Source organism: Scomber japonicus, chromosome 16, assembly GCF_027409825.1.
Source record: "Scomber japonicus isolate fScoJap1 chromosome 16, fScoJap1.pri, whole genome shotgun sequence".
NCBI classification, from domain to species: domain Eukaryota; kingdom Metazoa; phylum Chordata; class Actinopteri; order Scombriformes; family Scombridae; genus Scomber; species Scomber japonicus.
In genome coordinates, this window is record NC_070593.1 from 2,275,616 (window position 1) to 2,294,411 (window position 18,796).

The window sequence follows — 18,796 nt, forward strand, 5'->3', positions numbered from 1 at the left end:
GAAGGAAAGGAGGAAGGAAGAAAGGAAAGGAGTAAGGAGGGAGGGAGGAAGGGAGGAAGGAAGGGAGTAAGAAAGGAAGGAAGGAAGGAAGGAAGGAAGGAAGGAAAGTAGTAAGAACGAAAAGAGGAAGGATTTTAGGAGAGAAGCGAGGAAGCAAAGGAGGAAGGAAGAAAGGAAGGAAGGAAGGAAGAAAGAAAGAAAGGAAGGAAAGGAGTAAGAACGAAAAGTGGAAGGATTTTAGGAGAGAAGCGAGGAAAGAAAGGAGGAAGGAAAAAAGGAAAGAAGGAAGGAAAGAAGAAAGGAACAGTCAAAAGAGACGGGGTCAATTTGACCCAGGAGGACGACAGTCAGTCAGATTATCGACTATTGATGCTTCATCAGTAGTTCTTACTGTGAGGGAGGAAGATATGTAATAACCTGCAAACTGCTTAAAGAGAAATAAAAAAAACATTAAATTTAAACATTTGAGGCTTAAAGACGAAGCTGTTAACTGTCCGTCTGTCAGCGGCTCTCACAGGCCTCATATTACCTGAGACGGCCGGTGATTTGCAGTAATTGCAGAGGACGCCTCTTTTCTTTCAATGATTTTAATTCAGACTTGTTTGCAGAAATGACCCTCACACATCAGCACAAACGGGTCACATGATCACATTAATCTGCACCAATCGAACCGCTGCCGAGTCTGAGCTGTAATTTAGTTTTGACGTGTGATTGCCCTCCTTCTCTTTCTTCTTCTTCTTCTTCTTCTTTTTCTTTCAAAGCAAACTTTCTTTTTGGTTTTGCTGATTTGGATAAAAATTAATGGTAAAATCTTCTCGATATTTAATGTTTTTAATAAAAGTGTTAAAGTCTGGCTGAAGCAAATTGTTTGTAACTTGTATACTTGATTTTATTTTATTTCTTTCTGACACGAAAAGCTGAACTAAGCACTGAAACAGACATATAATAATAGAAACATTTGAGTTAATATGACGCTTAGCTTTCATCAAAAGGAAAGAAAAGGTTGGAGCCTCAGCTGACATTTATTCTTCAGTTACTGCACCTCCAGCTACAGTCCAGGTTTACTTCATAGTATTAAGGTTTAAATAATCTGATTATTGGCAAATTAATCCTAAACTGGCAGCTCTGAAGGTATCGTCATTAACCCAACACCTAGTAGAGACCATAGACTGTATAAAAGAAATGGACGTAACATCCGTGACGTCACCCATTGGTTTGTGGACTGCTGCTCGGAAGCCAATAGTTTCTAATCTGGGCAGCGCCATCTTGAAAATTTCAGGTGCATGCTGGGAAAAAGAAAAACACGGATTCTACTTATATGGGCGTGAGGCAGGGCCATGGGTGGAGCGGGGAGGTTGCTATGGTTACGAGGGCTGGATCTGGAGGACATTGGGCAATCAACCTGTCAATCAGGACGTAGCCACGCCCTAATGCATACCCTGCTTTATCGTCACATATAAAATCAGGGAGGCCAAAATGTCCCAAATGAACATCATACTGCATTGAAGAAGGCTTTAAACTAGCGATTGAGACCATAAACACATTTTGAAAACGTTTACTGAGGTTAGAAATCAAGTGAGAAGTTGGTGAATTCTCCATTGACTTGTATAGAGACGGTCGCCCCCTGGTGGCCTTTTGATAGAATGCAGCTCTAAGTTACTTCCTGGTTGGCTTCACTTCAGAGGACCGCCTGGTTATAACCTGCAATTGTTTATCTATTTTTTAACTTTGTACTTTTGCCTTTAATCATCTTTTCTTTCTCTTTCTCCATGAAGCTTCTTACCAACTGGTTTGACACTGATTTTAATCTAGCTTTTTATTTTCTTTCTCTCTTTCTATTCTTTTTCTGTACTTGTTTTCTTATTGTAATGATTGGGTTTTCTTGTTTTTAATTGTATGTTTTAATGTTTACAATAATAAATAATGTTAATAATGTTTAAAATTTTAGTTTTTAAAACACATTGAGTGTCCCCTGTGTATGAAATGCACTATATACATAAAACTGCCTTGCCTTGACATACAAATATCTGAAGAGATCTGTACTTCTTCTGAATGTAGAGAGCTGCCGGGAGTGGAAAGTTATTTAATGGGATAAAACAACTGATGATGGAGGGAGGAGGAGGAGGACATGATGGGGTCACTGACAGGAACAGGAAGCAGTGCATGCTGGGATAGCGTGTGCGGGGCTGTGTGGACGACCCGCTGCCCTCCATCAACACGGAAGAAAGCGTGATCGCTGTGATGTGTTCAGGCTCTGTTTGAAAAGTTCCAGTTTTCATTTCAAGACAGCGAAAGAAAAAAATAAAATACATCCGATTCCTGTTTGTGACTTAATTTATTTTCTTACATACAGTTATTTTACTGTGTGTGTGTGTGTGTGGACATTGAAAAACATGAGCTGTGTTTCACTCCTCTCGTATCTTCCAGTACTGCTGCTGACAGATTCTACAGAGGATCATGTGACTGTCAAAGGTCGACATTTATCAGCAGAGTTTCTCGATAAGATGAACTTTGGTTTTATTTGCTGGTATTGTGTTGCAGGTGTTATTTCATAGATTGATACAGTATTAAAGCTTTACTGATACAATGACCAATAAAGCTTCCACTCTGGGATCAGAGTGCATTGTTCTCTCCCTTTAAATCTACAGTTTGTAGATGGCTGTAACCAACATGTGATGCAGCACAGAGCTGTCAGGCTGCATTTATGACTGAATCACATGATCAGAGTTCAAACTTATTAATTACTATTAAATATTGGGGAGTAAACCTCAGACAGTCGTTGCCTCTGAGAGCTGAAATGGCGCAGAAAGATCAACTGGACCGAGAAACCTTCTCTTGTGTGATCTGTCTGGATCTACCAAAGGATCCAGTGACTATTCCCTGTGGACACAGCTACTGTATGAGCTGTATTAAATCACACTGGGATGGAGAGGATGAGAGGAAGATCTACAGCTGCCCTCAGTGCAGAGAGGCCTTCACACCGAGGCCTGTCCTGAAGAAAAACACCATGTTAGCAGCTTTAGTGGAGCAGCTGAAGAAGACTGGACTCCAAGCTGCTCCTGCTGATCACTGCTATGCTGGACCTGAAGATGTGGCCTGTGATGTCTGCACTGGGAGGAAGCTGAAAGCCTTCAAGTCCTGTCTGCAGTGTCTGATGTCTTACTGTGAGAATCACCTCCAGTCTCACTTTGAATCAACCAAATTAAAGAAACACAAGCTGGTGGAGCCCTTGAAGAGGCTCCAGGAGAACATCTGCTCTCGTCATGATGAGGTGATGAAGATATTCTGCCATACAGATAAGAAGTGTATCTGTTATCTGTGCACTATGGAGGATCATAAAGGCCATGACACAGTCCCAGCTGCAGCAGAAAGGACTGAGAGGCAGAGAGAGCTCGAGGTAAGTCGACTAAACATCCAGAAGAGAATCCAGGACAGAGAGAAAGATGTGAAGCTGCTTCAACAGGAGGTGGAGGCCGTCAGTCGCTCTGCTGATAAAGCAGTGGAGGACAGCGAGAAGATTTTCACTCAGCTGATCCGTCTCCTACAGAAAAGAAGCTCTGATGTGAAGCAGCAGATCAGATCCCAGCAGGAAACTGAAGTGAGTGGAGTCAAAGAGCTTCAGGAGAAGCTGCAGCAGGAGATCACTGAGCTGAAGAGGAAAGACGCTGAACTGAAGCAGCTCTCACACACAGAGGATCACAACCAGTTTCTACACAACTACCCCTCAGTGTCACAACGCAGTGAACCTACAGACTCATCCAGCATCAATATCCGTCCTCTGAGATACTTTGAGGATGTGACAGCAGCTGTGTCAGAGCTCAGAGATAAACTACAGGACATCCTGAGGGACAAATGGACAAACACCTCACTGACAGAGACTGAAGTGGACGTTTTACTTTCAGAACCAGAACCCAAGACCAGAGCTGAGTTCTTAAGATATTCACGTGAAATCACTCTGGATCCAAACACAGCAAACACAAAGCTGTTATTATCTGAGGGGAACAGAAAAGTAGAATGGACGAGACAACGACAGTCTTATTCTAGACACACAGACAGATTCACTGATTATCTTCAGGTCCTGAGTAGAGAGAGTCTGACTGGACGTTGTTACTGGGAGGTGGAGTGGAGAGGAGGAGTTGATGTCGCAGTCGCGTACAACAGTATCAGCAGAGCAGGATATGAATCTCTATTTGGACATAATGATAAATCTTTGTCTTTAGATTGTGACACTAACAGGTATGAATTTTGGTTCAACAACATTAAAACTCCCGTCTCAGGTCCTCGTTCCTCCAGAGTCGGAGTGTACCTGGATCACAGAGCAGGTATTCTGTCCTTCTACAGTGTATCTGAAACCATGACTCTCCTCCACAGAGTCCAGACCTCATTCACTCAGCCTCTCTATGCTGGACTTTGTGTTTATGGTGATTCCACAGCTGAGTTGTGTGAAGTGAAATAGACAGAAGTCATTTCAGACTTCATGTGTCAGATGTTGTAATAATTCATGATTTTGTTTCCAAGTTTCTGATCTGCTCAGAGATCAGCCGACATGCTAATAGGGATATTCAACACTTTATTTCACTTTATGTATGTGTTATTGATATATTCAGTTTTTCTTTAAATGTGACTTTTTCCTGTGTGTTTTTATCCATGGAGGCTCTCACTGCTCATCACCATGTTTTTAACCTTCACTGACATTTCTTCAGATGAAAATGTGAACTTCTCTTTGTTCTAAATGTTAGTTTCATGTTTGTATTGATGTATTTGTGTCTGTTGTTTCTTAAACAGAGAAAACAGCAGAACTTCCTTCATCACAGATATTTTGTTCTCATCACTTTGCAAATTCATAAAGAAATGTTTAATCAAACTGTAATGATCATGATAATAATCATGAATGATGTTCTTGTACATAGCTGACATTCTGGGTTAAACTAACTGACTGTGTGGATGAAGTCAATCTGAACATGAAATCATTGATCACACTTTACTGATTGGATGTGTCAACAATCTGAAGCCTCAAAAATCAATAAAGATATTTTTATCAACAGTGATCAAAGTGTTTTCTTCTCATTCAAAGCTTGTGGAGAAAATGTGAAACTACAATGAGAGTTTATTTAAGTTCACATAGTAATACTGCAGTACTTTTACTGTAATACTGCATACTACATCACTATAATACTGCAGTACTTTTACTGTAAAACTACATACTACATCACTCATAATACTGCAGTACTATTAATTGTAATAGAGTATTAGTGTATTGCAGTATTAGTACTTTTACTGCAGTAAAGTATCTGAGTACTTCTTCCAGTACTGCTGCTGACAGTTTCTACAGAGGATCATGTGACTGTCAAAGGTCGACATTTATCAGCAGAGTTTCTGGATAAGATGAACTTTGGTTTTATTTGCTTGTATTTCAAACACAAACAACATGATTAAAATATGAAATGTGTTGCAGCTTTTATTTCATATTGATACAGTATTAAAGCTTTACTGATACAATGATCAATAAAGCTTCCACTCTGGGATCAGAGTTCATTGTTCTCTCCCTTTAAATCTACAGTTGGTAGATGGGTGTAACCAACATGTGACGCAGCACAGAGCCGTCAGGCTGCATTTACAACTGAATCACATGATCAGATCAAAGTTCAAACTTATTAAACTTATCAGGAAGTGAAACTCAGACAGTCGTTGCCTCTGAGAGCTGAAATGGCGCAGAGAGATCAGCTGGACCGAGAAACCTTCTCTTGTGTGATCTGTCTGGATCTACTGAAGGATCCGGTGGGTCTTTCCTGTGGACACAGCTACTGTATGAGCTGTATTAAATCACACTGGGATGGAGAGGATCAGAGGAAGATCTACAGCTGCCCTCAGTGCAGAGAGGCCTTCACACCAAGGCCTGTCCTGAAGAAAAACACCCTGTTAGCAGCTTTAGTGGAGCAGCTGAAGAAGACTGGACTCCAAGCTGCTCCTGCTGATCACTACTGCTGCTGACAGATTCTACAGAGGATCATGTGACTGTCAAAGGTCGACATTTATCAGCAGAGTTTCTCGATAAGATGAACTTTGGTTTTATTTGCTGGTATTGTGTTGCAGGTGTTATTTCATAGATTGATACAGTATTAAAGCTTTACTGATACAATGACCAATAAAGCTTCCACTCTGGGATCAGAGTGCATTGTTCTCTCCCTTTAAATCTACAGTTTGTAGATGGCTGTAACCAACATGTGATGCAGCACAGAGCTGTCAGGCTGCATTTATGACTGAATCACATGATCAGAGTTCAAACTTATTAATTACTATTAAATATTGGGGAGTAAACCTCAGACAGTCGTTGCCTCTGAGAGCTGAAATGGCGCAGAAAGATCAACTGGACCGAGAAACCTTCTCTTGTGTGATCTGTCTGGATCTACCAAAGGATCCAGTGACTATTCCCTGTGGACACAGCTACTGTATGAGCTGTATTAAATCACACTGGGATGGAGAGGATGAGAGGAAGATCTACAGCTGCCCTCAGTGCAGAGAGGCCTTCACACCGAGGCCTGTCCTGAAGAAAAACACCATGTTAGCAGCTTTAGTGGAGCAGCTGAAGAAGACTGGACTCCAAGCTGCTCCTGCTGATCACTGCTATGCTGGACCTGAAGATGTGGCCTGTGATGTCTGCACTGGGAGGAAGCTGAAAGCCTTCAAGTCCTGTCTGCAGTGTCTGATGTCTTACTGTGAGAATCACCTCCAGTCTCACTTTGAATCAACCAAATTAAAGAAACACAAGCTGGTGGAGCCCTTGAAGAGGCTCCAGGAGAACATCTGCTCTCGTCATGATGAGGTGATGAAGATATTCTGCCATACAGATAAGAAGTGTATCTGTTATCTGTGCACTATGGAGGATCATAAAGGCCATGACACAGTCCCAGCTGCAGCAGAAAGGACTGAGAGGCAGAGAGAGCTCGAGGTAAGTCGACTAAACATCCAGAAGAGAATCCAGGACAGAGAGAAAGATGTGAAGCTGCTTCAACAGGAGGTGGAGGCCGTCAGTCGCTCTGCTGATAAAGCAGTGGAGGACAGCGAGAAGATTTTCACTCAGCTGATCCGTCTCCTACAGAAAAGAAGCTCTGATGTGAAGCAGCAGATCAGATCCCAGCAGGAAACTGAAGTGAGTGGAGTCAAAGAGCTTCAGGAGAAGCTGCAGCAGGAGATCACTGAGCTGAAGAGGAAAGACGCTGAACTGAAGCAGCTCTCACACACAGAGGATCACAACCAGTTTCTACACAACTACCCCTCAGTGTCACAACGCAGTGAACCTACAGACTCATCCAGCATCAATATCCGTCCTCTGAGATACTTTGAGGATGTGACAGCAGCTGTGTCAGAGCTCAGAGATAAACTACAGGACATCCTGAGGGACAAATGGACAAACACCTCACTGACAGAGACTGAAGTGGACGTTTTACTTTCAGAACCAGAACCCAAGACCAGAGCTGAGTTCTTAAGATATTCACGTGAAATCACTCTGGATCCAAACACAGCAAACACAAAGCTGTTATTATCTGAGGGGAACAGAAAAGTAGAATGGACGAGACAACGACAGTCTTATTCTAGACACACAGACAGATTCACTGATTATCTTCAGGTCCTGAGTAGAGAGAGTCTGACTGGACGTTGTTACTGGGAGGTGGAGTGGAGAGGAGGAGTTGATGTCGCAGTCGCGTACAACAGTATCAGCAGAGCAGGATATGAATCTCTATTTGGACATAATGATAAATCTTTGTCTTTAGATTGTGACACTAACAGGTATGAATTTTGGTTCAACAACATTAAAACTCCCGTCTCAGGTCCTCGTTCCTCCAGAGTCGGAGTGTACCTGGATCACAGAGCAGGTATTCTGTCCTTCTACAGTGTATCTGAAACCATGACTCTCCTCCACAGAGTCCAGACCTCATTCACTCAGCCTCTCTATGCTGGACTTTGTGTTTATGGTGATTCCACAGCTGAGTTGTGTGAAGTGAAATAGACAGAAGTCATTTCAGACTTCATGTGTCAGATGTTGTAATAATTCATGATTTTGTTTCCAAGTTTCTGATCTGCTCAGAGATCAGCCGACATGCTAATAGGGATATTCAACACTTTATTTCACTTTATGTATGTGTTATTGATATATTCAGTTTTTCTTTAAATGTGACTTTTTCATGTGTGTTTTTATCCATGGAGGCTCTCACTGCTCATCACCATGTTTTTAACCTTCACTGACATTTCTTCAGATGAAAATGTGAACTTCTCTTTGTTCTAAATGTTAGTTTCATGTTTGTATTGATGTATTTGTGTCTGTTGTTTCTTAAACAGAGAAAACAGCAGAACTTCCTTCATCACAGATATTTTGTTCTCATCACTTTGCAAATTCATAAAGAAATGTTTAATCAAACTGTAATGATCATGATAATAATCATGAATGATGTTCTTGTACATAGCTGACATTCTGGGTTAAACTAACTGACTGTGTGGATGAAGTCAATCTGAACATGAAATCATTGATCACACTTTACTGATTGGATGTGTCAACAATCTGAAGCCTCAAAAATCAATAAAGATATTTTTATCAACAGTGATCAAAGTGTTTTCTTCTCATTCAAAGCTTGTGGAGAAAATGTGAAACTACAATGAGAGTTTATTTAAGTTCACATAGTAATACTGCAGTACTTTTACTGTAATACTGCATACTACATCACTATAATACTGCAGTACTTTTACTGTAAAACTACATACTACATCACTCATAATACTGCAGTACTATTAATTGTAATAGAGTATTAGTGTATTGCAGTATTAGTACTTTTACTGCAGTAAAGTATCTGAGTACTTCTTCCAGTACTGCTGCTGACAGTTTCTACAGAGGATCATGTGACTGTCAAAGGTCGACATTTATCAGCAGAGTTTCTGGATAAGATGAACTTTGGTTTTATTTGCTTGTATTTCAAACACAAACAACATGATTAAAATATGAAATGTGTTGCAGCTTTTATTTCATATTGATACAGTATTAAAGCTTTACTGATACAATGATCAATAAAGCTTCCACTCTGGGATCAGAGTTCATTGTTCTCTCCCTTTAAATCTACAGTTGGTAGATGGGTGTAACCAACATGTGACGCAGCACAGAGCCGTCAGGCTGCATTTACAACTGAATCACATGATCAGATCAAAGTTCAAACTTATTAAACTTATCAGGAAGTGAAACTCAGACAGTCGTTGCCTCTGAGAGCTGAAATGGCGCAGAGAGATCAGCTGGACCGAGAAACCTTCTCTTGTGTGATCTGTCTGGATCTACTGAAGGATCCGGTGGGTCTTTCCTGTGGACACAGCTACTGTATGAGCTGTATTAAATCACACTGGGATGGAGAGGATCAGAGGAAGATCTACAGCTGCCCTCAGTGCAGAGAGGCCTTCACACCAAGGCCTGTCCTGAAGAAAAACACCCTGTTAGCAGCTTTAGTGGAGCAGCTGAAGAAGACTGGACTCCAAGCTGCTCCTGCTGATCACTACTGTGCTGGACCTGAAGACGTGGCCTGTGATGTCTGCACTGGGAGGAAGCTGAAAGCCTTCAAGTCCTGTCTGACGTGTCTGATGTCTTACTGTGAGAATCACCTCCAGTCTCACTTTGAATTAACCAAATTAAAGAAACACAAGCTGATGGAGCCCTCGGAGAAGCTCCAGGAGAACATCTGCTCTCGTCATGATGAGGTGATGAAGATATTCTGCCGTACAGATAAGAAGTGTATCTGTTATCTGTGCACTATGGAGGATCATAAAGGCCACGACACAGTCCCAGCTGTAGCAGAAAGGACTGAGTGGCAGAGAGAGCTTGAGGTGAGTCGACTAAACATCCAGCAGAGAATCCAGGACAGAGAGAAAGATGTGAAGCTGCTTCAACAGGAGGTGGAGGCCGTCAGTCGCTCTGCTGATAAAGCCGTGGAGGACAGTGAGAAGATCTTCACTCAGCTGATCCATCTCCTCCAGAAAAGAAGCTCTGATGTGAAGCAGCAGATCAGATCCCAGCAGGAAACTGAAGTGAGTGGAGTCAAAGAGCTTCAGGAGAAGCTGCAGCAGGAGATCACTGAGCTGAAGAGGAAAGACGCTGAACTGAAGCAGCTCTCACACACAGAGGATCACAACCAGTTTCTACACAACTACCCCTCAGTGTCACAACTCAGTGAACCTACAGACTCATCCAGCATCAATATCCGTCCTCTGAGATACTTTCAGGATGTGACAGCAGCTGTGTCAGAGCTCAGAGATAAACTACAGGACATCCTGACGGACAAATGGACAAACATCTCACTGACAGAGACTGAAGTGGACGATTTACTGCCAGAACCAGAGCCCAAGACCAGAGCTGAGTTCTTAAAATATTCGCGTGAAATCACTCTGGATCCAAACACAGCACACACACAGCTGTTATTATCTGAGGGGAACAGAAAAGTAGAATATACAGAACAACCACAGTCTTATTCTAGACACACAGACAGATTCACTGATCGTCTTCAGGTCCTGAGTAGAGAGAGTCTGACTGGACGTTGTTACTGGGAGGTGGAGTGGAGTGCAGGATGGGGAGTTTATGTAGCAGTCACATACAAGAATATCAGCAGATCAGGACGTGAATCTCTATTTGGATGTAATGACAAATCTTGGTCTTTATATTGTTCCAATAACAATTACGAATTTTACTTCAACAGCATTAAAACTCTCATCTCAGCTCTTGTTTCCTCCAGAGTCGGAGTGTACCTGGATCACAGAGCAGGTATTCTGTCCTTCTACAGCGTCTCTGAAACCATGACTCTCCTCCACAGAGTCCAGACCACATTCACTCAGCCTCTCTATGCTGGACTTTATGTTTATGGTGGATCCACAGCTGAGTTGTGTGAAGTGAAATAGACAGAAGTCATTTCAGACTTCATGTGTCAGATGTTGTAATTCTTCATGTTTTTGTCTCCATGTTTCTGAGCTGCTCAGAGATCAGCTGACATGTGAAATATCTGTACCTTCAATCATCAATAAAATATTTTATTCTCATTCATTAGAGGCAGTTTTCCTCCTGAAACACCACAAATACATAATACTACTTATATACTTTTACTGTAATACTGCATTACTACATCACTATAATACTGCAGTACTTTTACTGTAATACTGCATACTACATCACTAATACTGCAGTACTTTTACTGTAATACTGCATACTACATCACTCATAATACTGCAGTACTTTTACTGTAATACTGCATACTACATCACTAATACTGCAGTACTTTTACTGTAATACTGCATACTACATCACTATAATACTGCAGTACTTTTACTGCAGTAAAGTATCTGAGTACTTCTTCCAGTACTGCTGCTGACAGTTTCTACAGAGGATCATGTGACTGTCAAAGGTCGACATTTATCAGCAGAGTTTCTGGATAAGATGAACTTTGGTTTTATTTGCTTGTATTTCAAACACAAACAACATGATTAAAATATGAAATGTGTTGCAGCTTTTATTTCATATTGATACAGTATTAAAGCTTTACTGATACAATGATCAATAAAGCTTTAAACACAACAAGCTCCACTCTGGTGTCATATTTCATTGTTCTCTCCCTTTAAATCTACAGTTTGTAGATGGGTGTAACCAACATGTGACGCAGCACAGAGCTGTCAGGCTGCATTCAGCAGAAACACAGAAGTTTAGTAACAGGAAGTGAATCACGTGTTCAGATCTGTTCAAACCTGTTTCACTTATCAGGAAGTGAAACTCAGACAGTCGTTGCCTCTGAGAGCTGAAATGGCGCAGAGAGATCAGCTGGACCAAGAAAGCTTCTCTTGTTCGATCTGTCTGGATCTACTGAAGGATCCGGTGGGGCTTCCCTGTGGACACAGCTACTGTATGAGCTGTATTAAATCACACTGGGATGGAGAGGATCAGAGGAAGATATACAGCTGCCCTCAGTGCAGAGAGGCCTTCACACCGAGGCCTGTCCTGAAGAAAAACACCATGTTAGCAGCTTTAGTGGAGCAGCTGAAGAAGACTGGACTCCAAGCTGCTCCTGCTGATCACTGCTATGCTGGACCTGAAGATGTGGCCTGTGATGTCTGCACTGGGAGGAAGCTGAAAGCCTTCAAGTCCTGTCTGACGTGTCTGATGTCTTACTGTGAGAATCACCTCCAGTCTCACTTTGAATCAACCAAATTAAAGAAACACAAGCTGGTGGAGCCCTCGGAGAAGCTCCAGGAGAACATCTGCTCTCGTCATGATGAGGTGATGAAGATATTCTGCCGTACAGATAAGAAGTGTATCTGTTATCTGTGCACTATGGAGGATCATAAAGGCCACGACACAGTCCCAGCTGTAGCAGAAAGGACTGAGAGGCAGAGAGAGCTCGAGATGAGTCGACTAAACATCCAGCAGAGAATCCAGGACAGAGAGAAAGATGTGAAGCTGCTTCAACAGGAGGTGAAGGCTGTCTGTCGCTCTGCTGATAAAGCAGTGAAGGACAGTGAGAAGATCTTCACTCAGCTGATCCGTATCCTCCAGAAAAGAAGCTCTGAGGTGAAGCAGCAGATCAGATCCCAGCAGGAAACTGAAGTGAGTGGAGTCAAAGAGCTTCAGGAGAAGCTGCAGCAGGAGATCACTGAGCTGAAGAGGAAAGACGCTGAACTGAAGCAGCTTTCACACACAGAGGATCACAACCAGTTTCTACACAACTACCCCTCAGTGTCACAACTCACTGAACCTACATACTCATTCAGTATCAATATCCGTCATCTGAGATACTTTGAGGATGTGACAGCAGCTGTGTCAGAGCTCAGAGATAAACTACAGGACATCCTGAGGGACAAATGGACAAACACCTCACTGACAGAGACTGAAGTGGACGTTTTACTGCCACAACCAGAACCACAACCCAAGACCAGAGCTGAGTTCTTAAGATATTCACGTGAAATTACTCTGGATCCAAACACAGCAAACAAAAAGCTGTTATTATCTGAGGGGAACAGAAAAGTAACATATACAAGACAAGAACAGTCTTATTCTAGACACACAGACAGATTCACTGACTGTCTTCAGGTCCTGAGTAGAGAGAGTCTGACTGGACGTTGTTACTGGGAGGTGGAGTGGAGAGGGAATGTTCATGTAGCAGTCGCATACAAGAATATCAGCAGAGCAGGAACTGAATCTCAATTTGGACATAATGACAAATCTTGGTCTTTAGGTTGTTCCACTGACAGGTATGAATTTTGGTTCAACAACATTAAAACTCCCGTCTCAGGTCCTGGTTCCTCCAGAGTCGGAGTGTACCTGGATCACAGAGCAGGTATTCTGTCCTTTTACAGCGTCTCTAAAACCATGACTCTCCTCCGCAGAGTCCAGACCACATTCACTCAGCCTCTCTATGCTGGACTTAGGGTTTATGGTTGGTTTGTTGGATCCACAGCTGAGTTGTGTTAAGTGAAATAGACAGAAGTCATTTCAGACTTCATGTGTCAGATGTTGTAATTCTTCATGTTTTTGTGTCCATGTTTCTGAGCTGCTCAGAGATCAGCTGACATGCTAATAGTGATATTCAACAATTCATTTAACTTGATGTATGTGTTGTTGACATTATCAGTTTCTTTAAATGTGACTTTTTCTTTTGTGTTTTTATCCATGGAGGCTCTCACTGCTCATCATCATGTTTTTAACCTTCACTGACATTTCTTCAGATGAAAATGTGAACTTCTCTTTGTTTTAAATGTTAGTTTCATGTTTGTATTGATGTATTTGTGTCTGTTGTTTCTTAAACAGAGAAAACAGCAGAACTTCCTTCATCACAGATATTTTGTTCTCATCACTTTGTAAATTCATAAAGAAATGTTCAATCAAACTGTAATGATCATGATAATAATCATGAATGATGTTCTTGTACATAGCTGACATTCTGGGTTAAACTAACTGACTGTGTGGATGAAGTCAATCTGAACATGAAATCATTGATCACACTTTACTGATTGGATGTGTCAACAATCTAAAGCTTCAATAATCAATAAAGATGATTTTTATCAACAGTGATCAAAGTGTTTTCTTCTCATTCAAAGCTTGTGGAGAAAATGTGAAACTACAATGAGAGTTTATTAAAGTTCACATAATAATACTGCAGTACTTTTACTGTAATACTGCATACTGCATCACTATAATACTGCAGTACTTTTACTGTAATACTGCATACTACATCACTATAATACTGCAGTACTTTTACTGTAATACTGCATACTACATCACTCATAATACTGCAGTACTTTTACTGTAATACTGCATACTACATCACTCATAATACTGCAGTACTTTTACTGTAATACTGCATACTACATCACTCATAATACTGCAGTACTTTTACTGTAATACTGCATACAACATCACTCATAGTACTTATATAAAGTGTGTTTGTGTGTGTGTGTGTGTGGACATTGAAAAACATGAGCTGTTTCACTCCTCCTGTCTCTGCCCGTTCTATTAAAAACACTATCGATCCACACACACACACACACACACAAACACACACGCACACGCACACACACACACACAGGTACTGAAAGGCCATGATAATCAGAAACATTTGAGTTAATATGACGCTTAGCTTTCATCAAAAGGAAAGAAAAGGTTGGAGCCTCAGCTGACATTTATTCTTCAGTTACTGCACCTCCAGCTACAGTCCAGGTTTACTTCACAGTATTAAGGTTTAAATAATCTGATTATTGGCAAATTAATCCTAAACTGGCAGCACTGAAGGTATCGTCATTAACCCAACACCTAGTAGAGACCATAGACTGTATAAAAGAAATGGACGTAACATCCGTGACGTCACCCATTGGTTTGTGGACTGCTGCTCGGAAGCCAATAGTTTCTAATCTGGCCAGCGCCATCTTGAAAATTTCAGGTGCATGCTGGGAAAAATAAAAACACGGATTCTACTTATATGGGCATGAGGCGGGGCCATGGGCGGAGCGGGGAGGTTGCTATGGTTGCGAGGGCTGGATCTCGAGGACATTGGGCAATCAACCTGTCAATCAGGACGTAGCCACGCCCTAATGCATACCCTGCTTTATCGTCACATATAAAATCAGGGAGGCCAAAATGTCCCAAATGAACATCATACTGCATTGAAGAAGGCTTTAAACTAGCAATTGAGACCATAAACACATTTTGAAAACGTTTACTGAGGTTAGAAATCAAGTGAGAAGTTGGTGAATTCTCCATTGACTTGTATAGAGACGGTCGCCCCCTGGTGGCCTTTTGATAGAATGCAGCTCTAAGTTACTTCCCAGAACAGTCTCAATGGACAAACATTTGGAGCTTCTATACAAAAGTACAACATTTAAAATATTATTATGATTGTGGATTTTGGGCCACTTTAGGAAAAGTCATCAAATTTCAGAATAAAAGACATTTAGGATGTTTTTACAGCTCTAAACAGAAAAAATGGGTTAAATTAGACCCTGGACATTATATGAGGGTTAAAATATTTTCATTTTTTGTGCAGTTTGAGCCACTTTAGACACTTTAAGTCATCAAATCCCAGAGTAAAAGAACATTTGGGTGATTTTACAGCTGTCAAATGTAAAAATGGGTTAAATTTGACCCCAAATCGTATGTAAGGGTTAAAATCTTATTAAAACTATTAACTATTCATTTCACTAACACACATGGACATAGATACAGAGATAATCTGACCCAGAACAGCCTCAATGGACAAACATTTGGAGAATCTATACAAAAGCAGAACATTTAATATATTATTATTATTGTGGATTTTGGGCCACTTTAGGAAAAACTAATCAAATTTCAAAATAAAATACATTTAGGATGTTTTTACAGCTCTAAACAGAAAAAAATGGGTTAAATTAGACCCTGGACATTATATAAGGGTTAAAATATTTCCATTTTTGTGCATTTTGGGCCACTATAGTCTTTTAAAAAAATTAATTTCAAAATAAAAGACATTTGGTGTGTTTTTACAGCTATTAAATGTTAAAATATGTATGTAAGGGTTAAAAATGTGCATAAAAATACGTGCAATCCCTTAAAAACCTCTTTAATTAAAACTAAAATTGTGTCTCAGCAGGTTTGAGTATCACTATTGTAAAAGTAGAAACATAAATAAAGTGAAGAAGAAGACAAAAAGCAGGTTGCAGGAAACTCTGCCGCACAAAATAAAAGAAAAAGGAAAAAAAAAAAGAAACAAAGGTGCTAAAAAAAAAAAAAAAAAAAAGAAAACCCAAACGACAATCATCTTTCATTAAACTTTTATCAGCTGCTCGTAATGCAGAGAAGAAAACTGCAGCACAAATGGCACAGCAGCTAAATAATGATTACAATTAAACAACGTTATCGTGCCGCTAATAACGAGTCCGCCCGCGAAAAAAAAAAAAAAAAAAAAACCTCAGCAGACGACACATTGGGCTAATCTGCCTCTGATGGTGGATTCATTATAGATAGACGTGAACCGTAATGACATTTATGATTTAAATATGACCCGCTCTCTGACTCTGAATTAAAATGAGACAGGGTTTTTTTTTTTTTTTTCATTATCTTGTGTACCTGAGGAGAAAGTTTGGGTTTAAATTAGAAGGAATTGTTCAGGAGGGAAACGTCTCAAAATGTATATTCATAAAAAATTAGATTTACATACAAAACATGTTATAACTGACTGAGTTTCAGTTTCAGTAAGTAATCAGGAATTCAAGGAGTCAAAAACTAAATTATACAAAATAAAATACATATATACTTGAGCTTTTCAATTAATTTTTGGACATTTGAGATCTGACACGACTCTTATTCTGAAAATATTGCTTACTCACTTCCTAAAAAGGTTGGGGGAAAAAATAGTCTGACCAGTTTCTTACCTACTAAAACTAAAAACTAAATTATACAAAATAAAATACATATATAATTGAGCTTAAAAATTAATTTTGGTTCATTTGAGAACTGGCACGACTCTTATTCTGAAAATATTGCTTATTCACTTCCTGAAAAGCTTGGGGGGGAAAAAAACAGTAAACAGTTTTTCTTCCCCAAGCTTTACAGGAAGTGAGTAAGCAATATTTTCAATTTAAGAGTCTGACCAGTTTCTGTCGTCTCAAAATGTGTATTCATAAAAAATTTGATTTAACAACTTTAAGAATTCAAGGAGTCAAAAACTGAATTTTACAAAATAAATACATATATACTTGAGCTTTTAAACTCATTTTGGCTAATTTGAGAACTGACACAACTCTTATACTGAAAATATTATTTACTCACTTCCTGAAAAGGATGGGGGGAAAATAGTCTGACCAGTTTCTTGCCAACTAAAACTAAAAACTAAATTTTACAAAATAAAATACACATATATACTTGATCTATTAAATGCCACACGACTCTTATACTGAAAATATTTCTTCCTTCCTCCCTCCCTCCTTACTCCTTTCTTTCCTTCCTTCCTTCTTTCCTTCTCTCCTAAATTCCTTCCTCTTTTTGTCCTTGCTCCTTTCCTTCCTTCCTTCCTTCCTCATTTTCTCCCTCCCTCCCTCCTTACTCCTTTCCTTCCTTCCTTCTTTCTCTCCTAAATTCCTTCCTCTTTTCGTCCTTACTCCTTTCCTTCCTTCCTTCCTCCCTTCCTTCTCTCCTAATTTCCTTCCTCTTTTCCGCATTATTCCTTTCCTTCCTTTCCTTCCTTCCTTCCTTCACTCCTTCCTTCCTATTTCCTATTTTTGTAGAAATTAAATGAATAAAATGTTGTTTTCTATCCGTCAGAACGAGTATGAACAAGAAAGTCCTCTTTAAGTTACTGAGAGCTGAACCTACCTGACCTCAACTCTCTGAAAGAAGTCATTTTTCACTATCTGTACTTTTGTATTTGAACATATAATTACATTTTATTTAAATAAAACGTTGAATGACAGACACTACTTCCTTTTTCTTTTCTTTTTCTTTTTTTTCTTTTTATATATATATATATTTCCATTTCTTTCTTATCACTGAGTGTCTACTTCTGGATTTACCACCTTTTTCTTTTTGTGAGTGTTACATTTAGGGTGCAAATGGTAGACACACACACACACACACACACACACACACACACACACACACACACACACACACACACACACACACACACACACACACACACACACACACACACACACACACACACGCCCTCCTTCCTTACTCCTTTCTTTCCTTCCTTCCATCCTTCCTTCCTTCCTTCCTTCCTCCTTTTCTCCCTCCTTCCCTCCCTCCCTCCTTACTCCATTCTTTCCTTCCTTCCTTCCTTCCTTCCTTCCTTCCTTCCTTCTTTAATTCCTTCCTCTTTTTGTCCTTACTCCTTTCCTTCCTTCCTTCCTTCTTTCTTTCCTTCCTTCCTTCCTCCCTCCTTTTCTCCCTCTCTCCTTACTCCTTTCTTTCCTTCCTTTCTTCTTTCTCTCCTAAATTCCTTCCTCTTTTCATCCTTACTCCTTCCCTTCCTTCCTTCCTTCCTTCCTCCTTTTCTCCCTCCCTCTCTCCCTCCTTACTGCTTTCTTTCCTTACTCCTTCCTTTCCTTCTCTCCTAAATTCCTTCCTTCCTTTTCGTCCTTTTTTAAATATATATTTCCATTTCTTTCTTATCGCTGAATGTCTATTTCTGGATTTCCACCTTTTTCTTTTTGTGTGTGTTACATTTACGGTGCAAATGGTACACACGCACACACACACACACACACACACACACACACACACACACACACACACACACACACACACACACACACG

At 40.3% G+C, this 18,796-nt stretch overlaps 2 protein-coding genes across 2 annotated transcripts; both read left to right on the forward strand.

The window, feature by feature from the left end:
* Positions 1–2,797: 2,797 nt before the first annotated feature.
* Positions 2,798–4,456, forward strand: LOC128375582 (tripartite motif-containing protein 16-like). The gene has a single exon (XM_053335966.1). The coding sequence runs from the start codon at positions 2,798–2,800 to the stop codon at positions 4,454–4,456; it is 1,659 nt and encodes a 552-aa protein (XP_053191941.1).
* Positions 4,457–6,349: 1,893 nt separating this feature from the next.
* On the forward strand, positions 6,350–13,573 carry LOC128375583 (tripartite motif-containing protein 16-like). Its single transcript, XM_053335967.1, has 2 exons — positions 6,350–7,712; positions 13,170–13,573. Exons 1-2 carry the CDS (start codon positions 6,350–6,352, stop codon positions 13,478–13,480), a joined length of 1,674 nt encoding a protein of 557 aa, XP_053191942.1. The 3' UTR covers positions 13,481–13,573.
* Positions 13,574–18,796: the final 5,223 nt, after the last annotated feature.